This window comes from Erythranthe guttata, chromosome 6 (genome assembly GCF_056151865.1).
Source record: "Erythranthe guttata isolate IM_541 chromosome 6, IM_541, whole genome shotgun sequence".
In the NCBI taxonomy this organism is placed as follows: domain Eukaryota; kingdom Viridiplantae; phylum Streptophyta; class Magnoliopsida; order Lamiales; family Phrymaceae; genus Erythranthe; species Erythranthe guttata.
In genome coordinates, this window is record NC_142538.1 from 11,930,566 (window position 1) to 11,950,603 (window position 20,038).

General features: G+C 37.7%; 3 protein-coding genes across 4 annotated transcripts; 1 reads left to right on the forward strand and 2 right to left on the reverse strand.

Annotated features, from left to right (window-relative positions):
- The first annotated feature begins 275 nt into the window (after positions 1 to 275).
- Positions 276 to 4,930, forward strand: LOC105951159 (GDA1/CD39 nucleoside phosphatase family protein). 2 transcript variants are annotated; one of them, XM_012974549.2, is made up of 3 exons: positions 276 to 546; positions 1,890 to 4,030; positions 4,128 to 4,930. In XM_012974549.2, exons 2-3 carry the CDS (start codon positions 2,029 to 2,031, stop codon positions 4,433 to 4,435), a joined length of 2,310 nt encoding a protein of 769 aa, XP_012830003.1. In that variant the 5' UTR covers positions 276 to 546; positions 1,890 to 2,028; the 3' UTR covers positions 4,436 to 4,930. The 2 variants fall into 2 exon arrangements, with proteins under 2 accessions (XP_012830003.1, XP_088675985.1); XM_088819859.1 differs by having other exon boundaries at positions 543 to 1,527; positions 1,712 to 4,030.
- A 136-nt stretch (positions 4,931 to 5,066) lies between these two features.
- Positions 5,067 to 9,184, reverse strand: LOC105951185 (cytosolic endo-beta-N-acetylglucosaminidase 1). Its single transcript, XM_088819858.1, has 12 exons — positions 8,637 to 9,184; positions 8,405 to 8,542; positions 8,181 to 8,290; positions 7,962 to 8,073; positions 7,767 to 7,874; positions 7,567 to 7,679; positions 7,398 to 7,479; positions 7,180 to 7,260; positions 7,052 to 7,107; positions 6,769 to 6,904; positions 5,999 to 6,659; positions 5,067 to 5,449 (listed from the first exon to the last, which is right to left on the reverse strand). The coding sequence occupies exons 1-12, from the start codon at positions 9,150 to 9,152 to the stop codon at positions 5,145 to 5,147; spliced, it is 2,418 nt and encodes an 805-aa protein (XP_088675984.1). The 5' UTR covers positions 9,153 to 9,184; the 3' UTR covers positions 5,067 to 5,144.
- A 6,608-nt stretch (positions 9,185 to 15,792) lies between these two features.
- Positions 15,793 to 16,727, reverse strand: LOC148770164 (uncharacterized). Its single transcript, XM_088819018.1, has 2 exons — positions 15,975 to 16,727; positions 15,793 to 15,924 (listed from the first exon to the last, which is right to left on the reverse strand). The coding sequence occupies exons 1-2, from the start codon at positions 16,725 to 16,727 to the stop codon at positions 15,793 to 15,795; spliced, it is 885 nt and encodes a 294-aa protein (XP_088675144.1).
- Between the last annotated feature and the right edge of the window lie 3,311 nt (positions 16,728 to 20,038).

The window sequence follows — 20,038 nt, forward strand, 5'->3', positions numbered from 1 at the left end:
ATTCTTTACGGTTTAGTTTCAATTTTGCTAATTATATTGTTAAAATTTGTAGTTAGAAATTAGTAGAGAAAAAATATTTAAAATAAATAATTACAGAAATATAGTTTTTTAGGATTGGTCAGCGTTTCTTTCTATTATATATAAGATAAGATAAGATATATAAGATAATAATGACGTGAAATTAGGGTATAATTAGTTTTTGTTTTTTTGATGGGAAAAATTGAGAGAGAAATTGAAAACACAAAAACGAGTAATAAGTAATTAAGTAGTTTAGAGAAAACAAAAAGTGGCCCTTGGAAAAAGTAAAAACAGACAAGGTTTAAACTTGTGCATTGGGTGTGAAAACTTCAAACCCCTCTTCCCGGAGAGAGAGAGAGAGAGAAGAGAGAGAGAGAGGAGAGAGAGAAAGAGGTGTAAAATAGGACACAACGAGTCAGTTGGGTTTGAGGTTGTTTGTTTCGGTTTAAAATCAAAACCCCCATTTTCGAATTTGGATCTGCTGCACTCGTTAATTCTGCGTTTCACCCGCCCCTTCATGATCTGATGGTTAGTTAAATTATTTATCTGCCCAGAAATAATAAATTGTATTTGCTATTTATGATTTTTTTATGCGCTCTGTATTTTCCTTCTTGTTTACAGCTCTCAAAGATCTGTGATTTTGAGTTGTCTCTCTCTCTCTCTCTTATCTGCTGTCTCATTTTGGTGTTCATGCGATCTTGGATGTGTATTAAATTGTTTGCCAATACTAATATCAAATTGAATTTCGTGTGTGGAATTGATTGCCAATCGTTGATTTAGTGTGTGAATTTTTGTTTTAAGTGAAACTCAGTATCTGTTTGCAATTTTTTTTTTATTTACTGTTTAGAATCAATAGACTATTATTTACTGAGGTCTGGGTGAGCAAGAAACCGGGGAAACAGAGAAAAGGATTCGAGTATGCTTGTTTGTGCAATTTTAGTATAGTGGGTTGGAAGAAGAATATCCGTGTAACCAAACACGAATTAGTATGGATACGGTTTTGCTGTTGTTGTGCCACATTAGTTCAATTTGGAGTTTGAATTTTTTTCAGCATTTTTCGTAAGCCGGGGAAAGGAGGGCAAGAAAGGCTAAGGTTGGAGAAACGTTACTCTGTCTGGTCATAGCATTTAATTAGGCTTTTAGATTTGATTAAAGATATACATGAAAATCGATGATTGATAGTTTAGAAGAAGTTTCCAGACACCATAAGAAACGGAACGCTAAACCATTTCTTGAACAAGGTCTAAGCTTTGCCCTTGGTAAATTCTATTTCCTTTATTTGAAATGCACTAATAAAGTATATTTATATGTCGAGTAGCTTGTTTTGGAAACATGAGAATGCAGGGAAGAATTCTCTTTTCAATGGAATCCATCGACTTGCCAAACTCCTAATTAGTGAATCTTCGTATTCTTTTTCCTCTATATATGGGGAGAGATATATCATACGGAAAACCAAATTACTTACTGTCATCTTATTTGCTTAGTGGGATTGATTAGTCCTGCTTGTTTGTTGTCTTTGAAAAGGGTAAATTTTTGCTATAGTCGAGGAATTATGTACGTTTTAGTGTAAATATAATGAGATACTTATGAAAGTAGCTAATATGGGATCTCCTCTTATATACAGTTATCGAAGGGTGTTTATGAGTTCTTCCTGTACTTCTAAAACTACTTAAGTTTCAAACTCTTTTACAAGTCTCGGTTCTTTCTTTTATAATAAGCTATGTGTTATTTGTTTTATATCTGCTCTCTATATCACAATTCAGGTATTTGAATCATATGGAAAGAATACATGGTATGTATATTTTTAATTTTTATGTTTACCCTCCATCAAGTAATGTTTCTTTTCTTTTCTTTTCATATTGATTCTGCAGGGCTCGTTTTATTCATTCAACTAATACTTTGCCTGCAATGACTCTAGAGCTTACCCTCTCCGCAATATTGATTATAACTTGTCACAAAAAGGGGTCGCAGTTTCATAGACGAAATATTATTTGAAGTGATATTTCCAACATGGTTTTCAGTAAATTTGCAGAGTTTGTTTCTTCAGCAGCAACTCGGTTTTCCGCCCCAAAGGCTTCTAATACATCATATAAATCACCTGGATTGCCTCCTCTCCCTGGTTCTGTCAATAATGGTTACACGTATTCCAGCCCCGATAAGAACACTAATTTAAGACTCTCCTCATCCCTTCAAGATTTGTCTGTTTATAATAAACTCGATCCGGAAAACGATCCTTCAAGTACTGCATTATCACCACAGTTGCTACATCAAGAAAACGGCGGATCGAGTTTTTCCAAGGAGAGGGTATCCGTATCGCCCATTTTATCGAAGAGGAAGAAGTGGGTGCGAGTTATATCCGTTCTCCTCTGCTTATTGTTATTTTCTTGTTTTTGTTTTGGCCTACTCTTTCTCTACTCAAACTGGTCTAAAGGACCGTCTAAGTTCTATGTCGTGATCGACTGCGGTAGCACCGGGACCCGCGTTTATGTATATCAGGCATCGGCCAACCACAATAAAGATGACAATCTTCCTATTTCGTTAAAGTCATTACCCGAAAGTTTCCATAGGAAATCTGGTTCCCAAAGGGGTCGGGCGTACAACAGAATGGAGACCGAGCCTGGATTCGACAAATTGGTGCATGATATATCCGGCTTGAAAAAAGCAATAAAACCTCTTATTAAATGGGCAGAGAAGCAAATTCCTAAAAAATCGCATAAGACCACTTCTCTCTTTCTATACGCTACAGCTGGAGTCCGCAGGCTACCAAGTTCGGAATCCGATTGGCTTCTCAATAACGCATGGTCAATTCTAAAGACTTCGTCTTTTCTATGCAAAAGGGAGTGGGTAAAAACTATCACAGGTATGGAGGAAGCTTATTACGGATGGATTGCTCTAAATTATCACACGGGGGTATTAGGGTCAATTCCAAAAAAGGAAACATACGGTGCGCTTGACTTGGGTGGTTCGTCGCTGCAGGTTACTTTCGAAGGCAAGCCGGTTAAACACGAGGAAACGAGCTTAAAGCTGAGCATAGGCCCTGTTAACCATCATCTAAATGCCTATTCCTTAGCTGGATACGGACTGAACGACGCGTTCGACAAATCCGTTGCGCATCTTCTCAAGAAGCTTCCTCAGAGGATTACGAACGCCGATTTGGTCAGAGGGAAAGTCAAAATCAAGCACCCTTGTTTGCAGTCGGGTTACAAAGAGCAGTACTTGTGCTCGCAGTGCGCATCCATCCGACAAAAAGACGGAAGCCCTCCTATTGAAGTTAAACGATTAGGTAAAGGAGGAAAGAGTGGAGTTCCTATTCAGCTTATCGGGAGTCCGAAATGGGAGGAGTGTAGCGCACTCGCCAAAGTGGCCGTTAATTTATCCGAATGGTCAGCAGATCGTAGTCCAGGAATTAACTGTGAGGTGCAGCCGTGTGCACTTGCGGATAATCTGCCTCGACCAGTTGGCCAGTTTTATGCTATGTCCGGATTTTACGTTGTGTACCGTTTTTTCAACTTGACCTCTGATTCTGCTCTTGACGATGTATTGGAAAAGGGCCGTCAGTTTTGTGACAAGAATTGGGACGTTGCGAGAAAAAGTGTTGGTCCTCAGCCTTTTATCGAGCAGTACTGTTTTAGAGCACCGTATGTTGTTCTGCTGTTGAGAGAAGGATTGCATATTACTGATCGTCACGTGATTATTGGGTCTGGGAGCATTACCTGGACACTTGGCGTTGCTTTGTTCGAAGCCGGAAAAGCGTTTCCAAATGGGGGGAAATCGTACGGGTATCAGATATTGAGGGTTAGAATAAATCCGTTTATTCTTTTTGCAATTTTGTTTGCTTCTTTGTTTCTACTTCTCTGCGCCTGCTCGTTTGTCGGCAATTATTGGTGGGTGCCGAAGTTTCTTCGAAGGTCGTATTTGCCGCTTTTCAGACATAACAGTGTAACGTCTTCGTCGGTGCTGAATAATATTCCAGCTCCTTTCCGTTTTCAGAGATGGAGTCCTATCAATATAGGTAATTGTTGCGTTCGTTTTGTTTTTCCGTTTTTGAAAAGTACATTGTGTCGAGAATTTAATTTATTTTATTTTTTATTGTGTGAATGTTTTTTTAGGGGATGGCAGAGTTAAGATGCCGTTGAGTCCGACAGTTGCGAGCACTCAGCAAAGACCGTTTGATGCTGGACTTGGTTTCAGTGGTGCAGGCGTTCAGTTCACAGATTCTTCGTCATTGTATTCTTCGTCTAGCAGTGTGGCACATAGTTATTCTTCGGGCAGTTTAGGGCAGATGCAATTTGACAATAATAGCCTTGGTGCGTTTTGGACTCCAAATAGAAGCCAAATGCGTCTACAGAGTCGGAGATCGCAATCTCGAGAAGACCTAAATTGTTCAATCTCCGAGGCACATTTGTCGAAGGTGTAAAAAAGGCTATAGTTTTTGCTACAAGAAATAAATTATCTTGGAACATAAATGAAGAAAGTAACCCGTGGTTGACTTTTTCCTCATTCTGGGGCATCTGACCGAATGGGATAAAAACGTAGAAAAAATTGTGGCTGAAGAAAAAAGATGATTTTGTTGTCGGGTGAGGCATTAGTTAAAAGACGGTTAAATTTCTCGTCGAAAGCAGGCTAACTAACTTTGCCAGTGAAGCTTGACAATGTAAAGAGTGAGATGGAGAATAGAACAAGGAGGTAGATAGAGAGAGGTGTTCATGTACAAATTGAGGTAAATGAAGACAAAAAATAGTACTAGATTCTTTTTTTCATTCATGAATTTTGGAAACACTCACCCTTTTAGGTCATTCTCTACTATATAATATATATTCATCTTATGATATAATACTTTTATGTCTTCATTTCATTTGTATAAAGATTACATGATTAATACAAGCATTTGTTTTCTCTCTCTTCTTCGGAACATTTATCTAGTTAAAATCACTCGTGTGCGTGTGACGTTGTGTGTGTTCTTCATGTATGTGTGTATTCTTATCGAAGAAGAAGCAGAAAAACTTTTAGCCAACAGAAAAATATGAAGACTTTTAGTCAAGGGAAAAACGAAAAAAGAGACCGTCCTTATAGCTAATAAAATATGTGTCGAGGTTTGGTATTAGCCTTTGAACGAAAGTATATCCTTATTTCTGATATTTCAAAAATAGCCGAGACGACATGTACACGAGTAAAATGAATAGGTTTACAGTGAGTAACATATAAACCACACGTAGGACGACTCGTGTTTTATATGTTGGCACTTCGACAGAATCATCCTTTTGCATTATTTTAGGACCATTGTACCCTTTTTCGTCACCATTTTCGCTATTACATGAGAAACCATGAACAGAGCAGCAATAGAAAAGCCTTTCTGAACATCCAATGGTTTTTATGGTGAGTATCCTTCCACATTTGGACCGACTACACTTTTCCATCTCGTATTTGTTACCTACTCAAACAATTATACAAAGGAAGTTTATTACAATAGATTGTCACGAAGAAGACGGAAAAAATTAGGGTAAATTACACCCACACCCCTGAGGTATGCTTAAATAAATGTAAGGTCCCTGTGGTATCAATAATTACACTCACCCCCCTGAAAGGTAGTTAAAAACTTTAACGGGATAATGCATTGGATACATTATTCCGATAGGGTTCTAATGGACTATTACTTTTAGCTAGTTGTGGAGATAACATAGAGTTATGGGGAGTTATGGGGTGACATGGCTCCCCCAATATTTTTTAAATCACCCATAACTCTTTGTTGTCTTCACCACTTCCTGAAATCAATAGTCCATTAGAACCCTATCGGAATAATGTATCAAATGCATTATCCCGTTAGAGTTTTTAACTACCTTTCAGGGGGGTGAGTGTAATTATCGATACCACAGGGACCTTACAGTTATTTAAGCATACCTCAGGGGTGTGGGTGTAATTTACCCAAAAAATTAATTATTTGAACTGAAAAGAAGAATGAGAGAGATATATAAAATAAAACCTTGAACTTGCAATATGAAGAAAGGAGAATCTTCGAGCTTTTGACAGGCTCCATCAAGACCGCAGGCTTGAACGATGAACTTGAGACTAGATGTGCCAGCTGTCACTTCTAGGTCAGATATATAATACGATTGTACTGCAGCGACACCAATATATTCATATTCATTTGTTAGCTTTTCGACGTAGATATTGTACTTGGTGAAATTATCAGCATTATTGCCGTCTTTCAGTTTCCATGTTATCTTAACACTAAGGTGTTTGGATCCTTTAGGATCCGAGGTCCAATTTACGAATTGACCATCGACAACCCATGAAGAAGACGGTGGAAATGTTGGAGTTTCTCCACTGCTAGTAATCTTGATATCACCTAGTATTGCGTAATATTCGGACGAGGATGATTTTTCGGGGTTTGATTTGTAGCATACGGCTTGAATCTCTTCTAATACTTGTCCTTTCAGTTGAATGCTGGTTTCTTGCATCACCCATCCAGGTTGATCTGCTCCCAAATTGGTTACTTTATGTGGCATTAGCACTTTGCTGAATTGCTTCATTATTGTGAGCGAGGTATTTTCCGAGGCGGCTAAAAAAACCGAGGTTTTTTCTTTGGTGGCGGCCGAGGTTTTCAGAGCGAGACCTAGCATAGAGTTTTCACTAGATTTAACCTGCAGACAACACATCAAATTTTGTTACTAAAATTATAAGGGAGTGAAAATATTATTCGAGTTTTTCTCATTAATTTAGAGGAAATAAAAAAGGTCGAAAAAGGCTTACAGAATATGTAATGTGAAGTGGTGAGTTGCCCAAAAGTAGCTCCCCCTGAAAGAGTCTTGCTGTGAATTCAGCCTTGGGAGCAAGAGTTCCTCGAAAAACGATGTTTCCTCCACCACTATAAGACGCTTCCTTCAAGCTGTAATTGTCAACAGACTTCAAAATGACTAAACCAAATTGCAAACCCAATCATATAAAAATCCCGATGTTCCAAAACATGCATATTTCGACTCAAAAGTAGTATAACTATCGCTTATATAAATAGGGAATGAGTAAACCGACTTACTTAACGGAAACTTGGATTGGTTGAGTGGGAGAGTCTCCAGGATACTCAATTAGAGGCTGTAACAAAAATTGACGAGTTTCGATAATAATGTATATGGAAAAAAGAATGAAGCAGAGAGACATACTTACTTGAAAGCCCTGGGAAGAAATGTTGTTCCAAGGAGTGCTGAAGACTTGCTCTCCATCAATACATATATGGTAACCACGTCCCTGACAAAATCGTAACGATACACTTACATTATTAATATAATTACGGGCATCGATTTTTTAAATTAAATATGTTTTTCTATGAACAACGGAATCAAAATACTTTAATTACCAAGCTAATAATAATCGAATAAAAATACCTGATCAAAATTAGAGTAGAATGGAAGTAGTTTCGGATACTTGGGTACAGTTCCCCATGATTTCTCGACAAGCCCCCACCATCTGTTTAAATTCATAATAATGCATGCATGCATATAAAACATAAGAAGAAATCGTTTGGAGTGAAAAATAAAATAAAAATAAAATTACCGATTTTGAGCAGTCTGAAAGTCGGGGGGCTGCTTAGTTTCATAGACCCATCCCGGAGCAAATATGGCTGCCGAAATGGTATTCTTCTTTATCACATCAAGGGCAACATTTGTCTGAAAATATTAAAACAAAAATAAAAATAAATAAAACTGTGAATTTCGTCTGAGAGGCAAGGCAGCATTAAGGTATTCAAAACTTACGGTCCACTGTCCGCCACCGAACGTGCTTCTTCCAAAAACATCAATGCCCATATACACATCAAATTTTCTATCACCGGCAACATCAGCCGATTGCTTAGCATACTCTTCCTATATATATCAACACACAAGAAAAATCTCAAGGGATGGATACTCCAAATATATACTATCAGAAAATACGAAGAAATAGTTAATCACCTCCCAAGAATAATTCAGAAATATGCCATCACATTTGTCGAAGAAAGATTTGTTTTTATCGTTTAATTGATTCTGCCAGTCAAGAAAACCATCGACAGTAACACTGTCGTACCTGAATTATCACAAAAAAAGAAAAGAAAAAGATTCAGTTAGTTATAACCGAAAACCAAAACTAAATCAAAGTTAATCTGTATGTAGTACTTGAGTCACAGCATCTACCATATAACCAATGAACCAGGTAACGAAGAGTGCATAGTCTGGCTCAAGTGGCTCACAAATTCTTCGAGAACCGGAACTTGTGCACGAACCAAATCTACCTCCATATTAATCTGTCAGTAAACAAAAACATGCCAATATTATTTATGTATAGTATGAAACTCAATCAGCATGTAAGTAAACACGAAAACTCGGGACAAGCTCAATTAATTGTAAAACATATGTACCAGCCAACCATCAAATCCCATGGCAACGGCAAGCTCAGTCAATCGCTCGGCATACATTTGTGCTGAAGTTTTTGTTGCTAACAGTTTCGTTGCTTGTTTATCCCCGTCTTCCCCCTCCATTATGAAAGTTCCTAATACCTTATATATATATATACATATATTTGTGAGCGAGCACGCAATCAGTTTTGTGAACAATCACCAATCGTAGAGCACGAAAAGCTCGTAACCATACCTTAACACCGTGTTTGTGAGCGGTATTAGTCCAGCAAGGAGGCGGTAAAGCGACCAAATTATGGGAAAAATAAACAAATACATCAATCAAATACCAATGCCAGATCGCGTAAGCATCGGCATTTGTTCCGCCCTGTACATATTTATCATCGGTATACCCACCCGCCATGTCATGGCACACCAGAATCCGGGGGCGCTGCGGCAAAGAACCATCAGCGCCGCCAGCTGGCGTCGGAAGCTTCACGGAGGACTGATTGAACGGAAAATGAAAGGATTTGAAGTAGGCCCGCGACTCCAATTCATCCAGCGTCTTCAAAGGGTAAGATATCGGAACTGCCGGGGTCGAAGGATCGAAAGGCGGCGGAGCAGGGGCGGCGTCGGTGGCCGAGAATGAATCTCTTCTGTTGGTTTCTTCCATTGCTGAGGTGGAGTTCTTCGAAGGTGGGCAGGCTGTGGTGGATTTTTTTATATACTGGTGAGGATTGCCATTGCAGATTTGGAAGGTTGAAGAATCCATGGCAATGGGAGTTGACCAGATCTCTTTAATCACGTTTCTTGGTTCTGTCACATGGATTATATTTTATATTTCATGAAATGGCGGTAGATTTAAATAATCGGTTCATTTTCTTGATTTATGTGAAATGTCTTTCATTTCATGTAATCTGATACAAATTTTTCAAGGATAAATTACATATAATCTCTGACTAATGTCTAAATTTCAAAAATTTCCATCTTATTTATGAAGTTTCAATTTTACTCTCAATTCCGATAAACGGTCGTCACTCATCATAAATAGTGACATAAATTATGAAATGTACAAATTAACCCTTGAAGAATTAAAATATATACATTTCAAGGAAACTATGAAGTATGTCTAAATTACAAAAACATCCTTATTTTTTTTTTACAAATTATATTTATTTCCTTCAAACTAATAGTCCGTTTGACTAAGCTTATTTTAAACAGCTTATAGGAAGAATAGAATTGGAAAAAGAGAGAAAATTGTGTCTCTCAAGTATATTATTGATATATATAGTTACATGTACGAAACCCTAACCTATTACACAAGGTAACTAAGATATATACATGCCACGATTACAAGATATATCTACAAGAATAATATAATAAATAATAATAACAATATATGCTAATACACCCCCGCAGTCGAAACAAGAATGTAGATGACGTGAAGACTGGAGACAAACTCTCGAAAGAGTGGGGTCGGGAGTCATTTCGTGAAGATCTCGGCAAACTAGTAGGCGGATGGGACATGGAGGACTCAAACGTGTCCCAAAGTAACTTTATCGCGGACAAAGTGGATATCGATTTCCACATGTTTCGTGCGGGAGTATTGAATAGGATTGTTGGATAGATAGAGATTGCGCAACCATGTTGTTTCGGTCATGGCATTTGCGACAACTCGATCTTCAGCCTCTGCACTAGACCGAGAAATAGTGACCTGCTGTTTGGAAGACCGAGAGATGAGGTTGTTGCCGAGGAAAATGCAATAGCCCGATGTCAAACGTCGAGTGTCAGGACATCCACCCCAATCAACATCGGAGTAAGTGACAACATATAAGTGCGGATTGGGACAGAGGTGAAGAACGTGGTCGAGAGTGCCATGAATGTAGCGAAGGATACGCTTGAGAGCAGCAATATGTGGTTCCCTCGAATCATGCATGAATAAACAAATTTGTTCCACAACATAGCAGATATCAGGACGAGTGAAAGTGAGGTATTTCAGCACACCGACAAGACTGCGATAGAGGGTAGGGTCAGCAACCGGGGGTCCAATGGTCGAAGACAACTTTCTCTTGGTATCGGCCGGTGTGAGGCAAGGGTTGCAAGAGGACATGTGGGCCCGTTCTAGTATCTCGTCGGCGTACTTGCGTTGAGAGAGAAATAACTCATTTGACGAACGAGTGACTAATGCCGAGAAAATAGTGAAGGTCGTCAGGATCCTTCATTGCGAACTCCTGATTGAGTTTAGCAATGATAGAGTCTAGGAGTGGGGGTATGGAGGCCGTAACCACAATGTCATCGACATACGAGGAAGGCGAGGGAACTGTTCCACTGTACACAAAGAACGAGGTGTCAAATTTTCATTATGTGAAACCCATGGTGGTGATGTAAGCGGCAAAACGCTTATACCAGGCTCGGGGTGCTCGCTTGAGACCGTATAGAGCCTTGTTGAGACGACACACGTGAGTAGGGCGAGATGGATTGACGAATCTGGGAGGTTGCTCACAATAGACAGTTTCAGAGAGCGTGCCATGTTAAAAGACATTTTTCACATCGAGTTGGTGGATCGGCCATAATCTTGAGAGAGCAATACTCAAAATTATTCGAACAGTGACTGGTTTGACAATTGGGCTAAAAGTCTCGTCAAAGTCTACACCAGCCTGTTGGTTGAACCCGAACAACACACTGTGCTTTGCATCGCTCAAAGCAACCATAAGATTTGAGTTTTTCTTTGTATATCCATTTGCCATAAATAACATTAGTGAAGGGGGGCGGGGCGCAACATCCCAAGTATTGTTTTGAATTAAAGCAGTATATTCCTCAATCACTGGTCAAGAAGGGCTTGACGATAGGTGGTGGGAATTGGGGAGGAAGTAGACACATCGAGAGAGAAAGGAACTTTGGGTTTGTGGATGCCCCCCTTACTGCGAGTCACCATAGGATGAGCAGAGGAGGTGAGGCAGTAGGAGAAGGGGTTGTGGGCTAGTGGTGGTGATACGAACCCCGTAGAACTTGTTACGAGACCCAAGTACCTTACGCTAAAGTAAGATCCAAACATCCAAAAAACAAGGAATCAAAGGGATGGAACTGCGACCCGTTGTCTATAAAGAGACAAGAACCTTGGTATATGAAGACGCCACAATTAATTGTGAAAGATTGATTGATAAGTCGGGGTGAACATACGCAATCGTCCGATGTGTTCGAAAAGTTTTTAAAGAACTAAAGAGAATAATCTCAATTTATTAACCAACATTCGTCCATCAAAATAAGCAAAATTGGCAACCTATTTATAAGTGCTAAAAATATTTCTTTTTTCACAAGGAAAATAACTCCTACCTAAACTATAATAAGGAAACTAATAAATAAGCAAATCCTAACCATAAAGAACTCTGAAATAATGAAAACATAATAAATACTAAAATAAAAACGTGCATAATTAAATTAAAGGGTCTATTAGATATAACCCCCTTAGTCTTACAAATAATAGGGGTAGACCCAAACTCAAATTTATCATTTTGATAAAAACCTATATTTTTCTAAATTACATCAGTACCCTCAATCAAATCCCACAAATCCCGTTACTTTACCTTTTGAAATAATATCAAATCCCTCCCTATTTCCCCGTTAAAACACTATCCCCACAAACCCACTACCAAAATCTGCAAACGTCCCAAAGAAAACCAGAAATTTATACACCGGCGATTGACGATTTTCTGCACTCCGAAATCCCTCCCTATTTTCCCGTCGGGTTCGCCGCTTCCCTCCGACCGCTGCCACCTCCGTCACCATTGTCGCCGGTGGCCAACGACGATAACAACGATATTGGCCATAAGCAACACCTCCACCACCGCCTAGTCCTCCACCACCACCACATCCGACCACCTCCACCTCCAAGACCGCCAAAAACGACCAAGACCTCCGCCGCTCCCGCCTCCAAGGTCGTAACAATCAATTTAGGAGTGATATCGTCGTTGGACGCCGTCGCCGCCGCCGTCACTGCTCCAAACTAGGGTTACTCAAATCTAGGATTACTCAAATCTAGGGTTTTTATAATTCTTCGGCCCATAGTTGATTAACGAGATGCATAGCCGAATTACATCTGTATTAATAGACTATCTCATATCATTTAATAGACTATCCCACTGATATAATTTGACTATGGATCTCGTTAATCGACTATGGGCCGAAGAATCATCAAAACCCTAGATTTGAGAAGTGACGGCGGCGGATTTGTGTTTTAAAATTAATAGACTATCTCATATCATTTAATAGACTATCCCATATATCTAATTCGACTATGGGTTTAGTTATTTGACTATTGGGCCGAAGAATCAACAAAATCCTAGATCTGATAAGTGATGGCGGCGGATTTGTGTTTTAATATTGTTAGACTATCCCATATCATTTAATAGACTATCTCATTGATCTAATTCGACTATGGATCTCGTTAATCGACTATGGATCCCGTATTATTCAACCACATAGTATATTAATAGTTTCATATAGTACATTAATCTGCTATGATAGTATATTACGGTTATAGTAGTGATATGAAATTGTGTTACAAACAATATACCACTGAAATGACAAGAACATTGAGAACAAAACCAACGTAAAGTAATTCCAACATAACCAATAAAACAGTACATTAATAATCTCATAATTTCAATCTAGGGTTTTGATAAAATACTTAAAACACATCATAACACAATCAAACCAATATGTCGAGTTAAAAAACTCTAGTACATTAATAATCTCATAATAGTATAATAAAATGATAATGGTAGTATCATACGTTATTCATAATAGTATACTACTGTATTACAACGGTTTAACACTTAACCGAAGTTACCGAACCATTACATCGTAAAAACGACCTTAATTAAACATATCAAATCTTAGGGTGGTTTGGAAAATAACAACCATCGGAATCATTTGAATTCATTGAGTTTATGTCCTCGTCGCTATCATCAGGAATGCAGTCGACTTCTTCTTCGAACAACTGCACAAAGCCTGCATTCAATGCCTCACTTCCAGTGACATCAACGGCTCCAACTAGTTCACCCCCACCCCCTGTTCCATCATCATCAGAAATAACAACTTCAGCATCATATGAACTTAAAAAATGCAGAATACAAATAATTGATTAAATAGACTACCAAATACATTCCAATGTACTACCGAATACATTAACATCGACTGCTGTAAACAAACAAAACAACTATCAGTCAGTTTCAACTTCATCAACTCGACCACACCAAATATTTATTTCGATTACTGCGTAAACCAACTACGACACTCATATAAAATAACTCTGGTCCGACTGCGTGAACCATCCTCTGGCAACTATGTGAATCCTCTTCCAAACAAACATCATCATACAAAATAAGGATGTATATATGACGACGTAATTTTTTTTAAGAAATGATCTACTTTACTACCAATATAATCAATGTATCAACACAAATCTTAAAATGTCTACCCACCATAACACAACAACCCTCGCACAAATACAGCGAAAATAAAAACGAAAAAAAAAGTTCATACCCGCTTAACGACGAACAACGATGAACGCTCAGATCCGAACCTACCTCCACGCCAGTGAAAACTTCTTCAAAGCCGATGGAAACGATGAATCGATGGAGAAATTCTTCAAAACCGATTGTACACGTTGTGATAATAACGAAACCGCCAATATACTTACGTAATTTTATTCCGTGATTTTAGGCAACGTATCAGCAATCTCATATCACGTAGTTAAGGAAATAAATGCCGTTCAAAAATAAAGCAGGGGTATTAAAGGGAAATCAAATAATATATTGTGCCAAGGTGGCATATTTGGGTGTATATAAAAAAAGGAAAAATTAATTGGATCTACCTCATTAGAAAATATGAACAAGGGGGTTATCCCTAATAAACCCTAAATTAAATAACTTGATTATCAAGTCGACTTCCCGATCACCCTTCTTAACTCGCGTAGACATTGGTCTGTGCACATGCATGCACTTCAAGCTCGATTAAGACACTGTTCAGCTTTGAATCTCTCTCCGCTCAAACCATGAAAGTTGTTGAACTTTCAATTGGCTTTTCTCAATGATTGAATCACTTTATTTGGACATCATATGAGAGAATTATAATCTGAATGGTAAACTCTGCCAGAATCATACGGGACTTTCAGGATGAATGAAATTCAACTTGGCCAATGAATTTCCCTTTTCCTTTTCTTCAAATTCCAAACCATGAACTCTTCAATGGTCTTATTCGAGCCTTTATTCTCCAAGGATAACTCGATTGATGTCTTTAAACTCGTGCGCTTTTGCTTATTCCAACTCTTCGTCTTGGAGCTTGACATGATCGTATCAGGTGGTGCATCGGGTGGAGAAATGTTCAATGAATTGTTGGAACGGTGTGGTGAATTGGTGGAGCAGTTGGATGAACTGTTGGGACAACTTGACGAAAAGAGATTCGGGGCTGATTGGAGATGGGAAAGAAGAAGTAGTGGGTGTTTGTTTTCTCCCATGTCACATTTAGAGAGTGGGTTTGTGGGGGGAGTGGGCTCAGCAAAAGGAAAACGAGTTTCATCGAAGGTGACACAACGAGAGATAATGATTCGGCAGGTGGATCGATTAAGGAAACGATAGCCTTTATGGGATGAAGGGTGACCAAGATAGAGACAAGGAGTAGAGCGGGGGGCTAGTTTATGTTGTGTAGTGGCGGTGAGGTTGGGATAACAGATACAACCGAAAAGTCGAAGGTGAGAGTATGTAGGTTTTGTTAGGTAAAGAGCTTCGTGAGGGATCTGATTTTGTGTGGTTTTGATAGGTAAGATATTGAGTAGGTGGGTGGCCATATGAAGGGCTTCAACCCAATAAGTAGGAGGAATATGAGCTTGAAAATGAGGGATCGAATCATGTTGGTGATAGTGTGGATCATCCGTTATGCATGTCCGTTTTGAGGAGAGGTCTGAGGACAAGAAAAACGATTTAGGATCCCGTGTTTGGTAAAGTAGGATTGAAATTTCGTGTTTTTAAATTCACGGCCATTATCACTTTATAAGGTTTTGAGGAGATGTTGGAACTGAGTTTGTATGAGTATATGAAAGTTAACAAAAGATGCAAAGGCATCAGATTTATTTCGAAGTGGAAAAGTCCACAAATAATGTGTAAAATCATCAACTAACACAAGATAGTATTTGAAACCCGTAAGACTAGAGACATGAGATGTCCATAAATCAGCATGCATAATTTCAAAATGAGCAATAGTAGTAGAATGCTGAGAAAAAATGGTAAACGAAAATATTTGCTTAATTGACATGCATTACAGATGGACTCCCTAGGATCTTTGTTTTGAGAAATAAATTTGCTATAAAATAAACGAGACATGACGTGTTTGTCGGGGTGGCCAAGATGACGATGTCATGTTGTGTGAGATGAAGGTGTGGAAACAATGAGTAGAGCAGTGGAAGGCGAAGAGGGAGAAGAGACGACAAAGGGATATAATTCACCGGAGCTATTGCACCTAAAAAGCTCGACTCGGGTCCGGAGATCCTTTACATAAAAACCAAACAGGTTAAATTCAATCGAAAAAGAGTTATCACGGGTGAATTTTCTAACACAGATAAGGCGTTTGATAAAATGAGGTGTGACACATTAGTGAGGCGGGAAGGAGTGGTGGGGAGAATTGTGTGGCCTATGTGGGTGATGCAGAGGGTGGAACCATTACCGATGATGACATGTTTCGGGAAAGCACTGCTAGGACTAAATATAAAATTGAAATTACCTGCATGTGGTGCCATATGGGAGGTTGCACAGCTGTCCATGAACCACTGGGAGTCGGTGGGCTGCTGAAGTGTCTTTGTGTTCAAGCGATTTGCCAGATCGATCATGTTGGCACTATTTGACGAACTGTTGTAACGATTTGTGGGACTGTTATAACTCTGCCATGGCTGCTGTTGGTCAGGTCCGCGACCTCCACGGAAGTTGTAGCGGCAACCCTCGCGCCTATAATGCCAAGAGCCACCTCCGCGGGAAATGTTGAACAAACTGTTGAAACAGTTCGCGTTAGCGGCATAGAGAATAATGGGGGTCTGCACAGGTTCAACAAGTCGATTTTCTTCCATCTGGAGAAAAGTGGGAAGGGGAGTCTGAAGAGAGATGAGATTGGCTACGGCCCCGTTGTTTTTTGGAAGTTCGTGTAGGGTTTGTGGAACGAGTTGCTTGTCGGAGATTGGATTGCCGACATCGGTCAAGCTGTCTGCAGTGGTTTTGATTGCTTGACAATAATCGTAAATAGAGAGAGCCTTTCTTGATTGACTTGAATTGCTCTTCAAGTTTAATGGTATGATAATCATTATTGTCGGTGAAGAGAGAAGATGGTGGTCCACAGATCATGGGCAGTGGCGGTTTTGGAGAGAACCACGCTGGATAGATCATTGGTGATGGTGTCGTAAATCTAAGATTGAAAGAGATAGTCAGCACGTTACCATTCATCGGTAGAAATGGAGGTTGGCCGAGGTTTTCCATGGAGAAGATCGGAGAGGCAGAAGCGACTGACGGTGATGGCGAAAAGTGGCTCCACTTTTGATAATTCAGCTTTTTTATATCAAGGGTGCATGAATAAGAGTTTTGATATTATCAATGGCATGAGCAAGGTAGAAGGGGTTGAGAGGGGCAGCTAGTGGAGGAGTAATTTCGTCACCAACCATGGCGGACTGTTTGCCGAACTGTTGGAACAGTTCGACGAAATGTGGGTGGGGAGGCGGCTAGGTTAACCTAGTATATAATACCATATAGAAAAAAATATAATTGGAGAAAGAGAGAATTGTGTTACTCACGAATATTATTGATATATATAGTTACATGAAGGAAACCCTAACCTATTACACAAAGTAACTAAAAGATATACATGCCAAGATTACTATATATATCTACAAGAATCATATAATAAATAATAATAACAATATACGCTAATACTACTGATAAGCTCTTACGTCTGATAAGATGTTTTAAGAGCTTACATCTTATTTTTAGAATTAATCTTTAAAGTGTGTGGATAATGAGCTTATTTGCTATTTTTATTCATTATAAGATCTTATATAAAAAGGTGAAGTGTAGGTACTCATTAAAAAAAAATCTTATTTGCACTCCAACAACTTATTTAAAAAAAAATTAAGATCTTTAAAAAAAATTACCATATATTGTGAAGAGCTTCTAAGCTCTTAAATATCTTATAAACTCTTCTTAACATCTTGTAAGCTTAGCCAAACACACTCTCAGCACTAACAACCAATCACAAACTCTAATAAATATTTTAAACTTTCTAAATTTCTCCCAAGTGTTCTTTTAAAAGTAAAATTGAGTTACTAAAATATTTTTAACACGAAAATACATTTTACCTTCTTTTGTTGTTGTTGAGATATTTTAATAAAAAGGGGTAATTTTCTATAGGCCCCTCATTACTAGATTCTATAGGTATAACCCAAGTCATAAGTCCAATTTTGCTAGAACCCCCTACAATTAATTATGGCCGATATACCCTTAAATAAAATAGGAAATTTTTATTCTTAAATCAATAAATAGCAAAGTTATTCCCCTGAACCCATCTAGCAAAAATAGGCCGCGATTATCTCGATTGTTGAATCTCTCCTAGAAACAAAAAATTACCTCCCTTTTTATGCGAAATAAATACTGTAATCCTACAAAAAATCGTGAAATTGATTTTCCTAATCGTTGTTCTCGTAGATGTAAATCTCAAAAAAAAAACAAAAAAAAAAACATAGACGATGATTAAAGATGGAAAACAAGTACAGGTGATTTTCTCTTCTATGCCTGTTCTTTTATGTTTTTAATGGCGATTTATTCACGAATTGTCATGAACATTTTGATCAATTGATCGAAATATTTTGATATTGATTCTTCGATCCAGTTACCATATCTATTTTAATGTGAAAATTGTTGGTTTCTTACTTTTGATTTTGCTTTTTTTTGTTACATAATTTTTTGATGTCGATTGCAACATTTTATCGGTTTTATTTTGGATTTTTTTGTTTTTAGCATAGTATATTTTGCACTTTGTTGTTTATTTTGGATTATTCTTATATGATGCGCATTTTGCTTTTATGTTATATTTCATTTCGACTTTGTTGTTATCATAGTATAAGTTGCATTTTGTTGTAATATTTGCAGTTTGGTGTCGTAACAAATGGTTTCATCTATCATAACAAAATACTTGTTGAAAATAACTTATTTTCATTGTATCGTTTGCATTTTGATGTTTGTTGTTGACAATTGCATTTGGATATGGTTATTTGCATACTTTTATTTGGTTGTTGTTGCCACTATTTTGTTGATGTTGTTGTAGTTTATATTTTTTATGTTGTTGTTTGCAACTTGAAGTTTGTTGATGTTGTCCCTTTAGACGGTTTTCATTTTCACTTTTGCAGTTCTGCAAATTTTAATTTGCAGCTCGTTACTGCAAAGTAATATTAGTTTTTTTTTCTTCTTTGGGAATAACTATGAAAGGTTTCACATATTTTTTGGTTCTCTTCATAAACTCGTATTAAAGTTAATGTGTGTTTGGCTTTTTTTTCTTTTGTATTTTGCCATTTCATAATGTATTGCTTAGTAATTGTATTTTTTGCATCTCGTTGTTGCAACTTCGAACATTGTATTTTTCTATAGGGATTCTATGATGCGTTTTGGTATTGTAATATGCATTGATGCAAATTTGTGCATATTATAATTGGAAGTTTTTTTGGTTAAACTCGCATTTTACCGTCGCTGCAACTATAGGCCAGAAGAAAACAAAAAAAAAAGATTCATTACAGGTTGATGCTACTGACATGAACATGTTTCTAAAAGATCCCTGATGACGTTTGGAAGTTGTGAATTCAGTCGGACGTCGAGACTATGTCCGTTATGACATCACCCCAGCCATAATCAGTTATGATATATTGTAGTTTGTTCATCGACTATATTGCAACACTGCTTGTATCTATGTGTAACTTACAATATTTTGTATTTAATGTACTGATTTATTCCTAAATAAAAATGGTTTGTTGGTTTGTTATATCATCTTTTATTTCATATTTTATATTTTAAAAATATTTTATATTGTTTGAGGAAGAATAAACTTGAACCTCTGATGTTTGAGAAAATTATAATTAGTTCTATATTGTGTTCTTGTGAAAAGACGTTAATAAAATAATATTTCTAACATATGGTAGGTGGTTCCGTATTATATTTATTTTGCTATTTATGTTTGTTTTTATAAATTATAGTTTGTATGTTGCTAATTGTATTTTGCAATTTGTTGTTGTAACTTGACACAACGTAGAGTGAGAGAGCCGTGAGGCTACTAAAATAGAAAATAAACAAAAAAGAGAAAAAAAAGAGAGAGAGAGAGGGACGTGATTGAGAGGAAAGAGAAGAGAGGAGTTAAATGAGAGAGAAAAGAAAGGAGAGAGACGCGAGGGAGAGGAGAGAGAGAGAGAAGTTAAATGGGAGAGTGAAATGTGGGATTTTATATTTTTCATAACTAACTATCTTAATATAAATAATAATTAAGGGTATTAATGTCAATACAAAAATAATTTAATTTAATTTATATTACATTTATTGGTCAAGAGACCTATAGCTATAATCAACTAACAAAATGGACCCC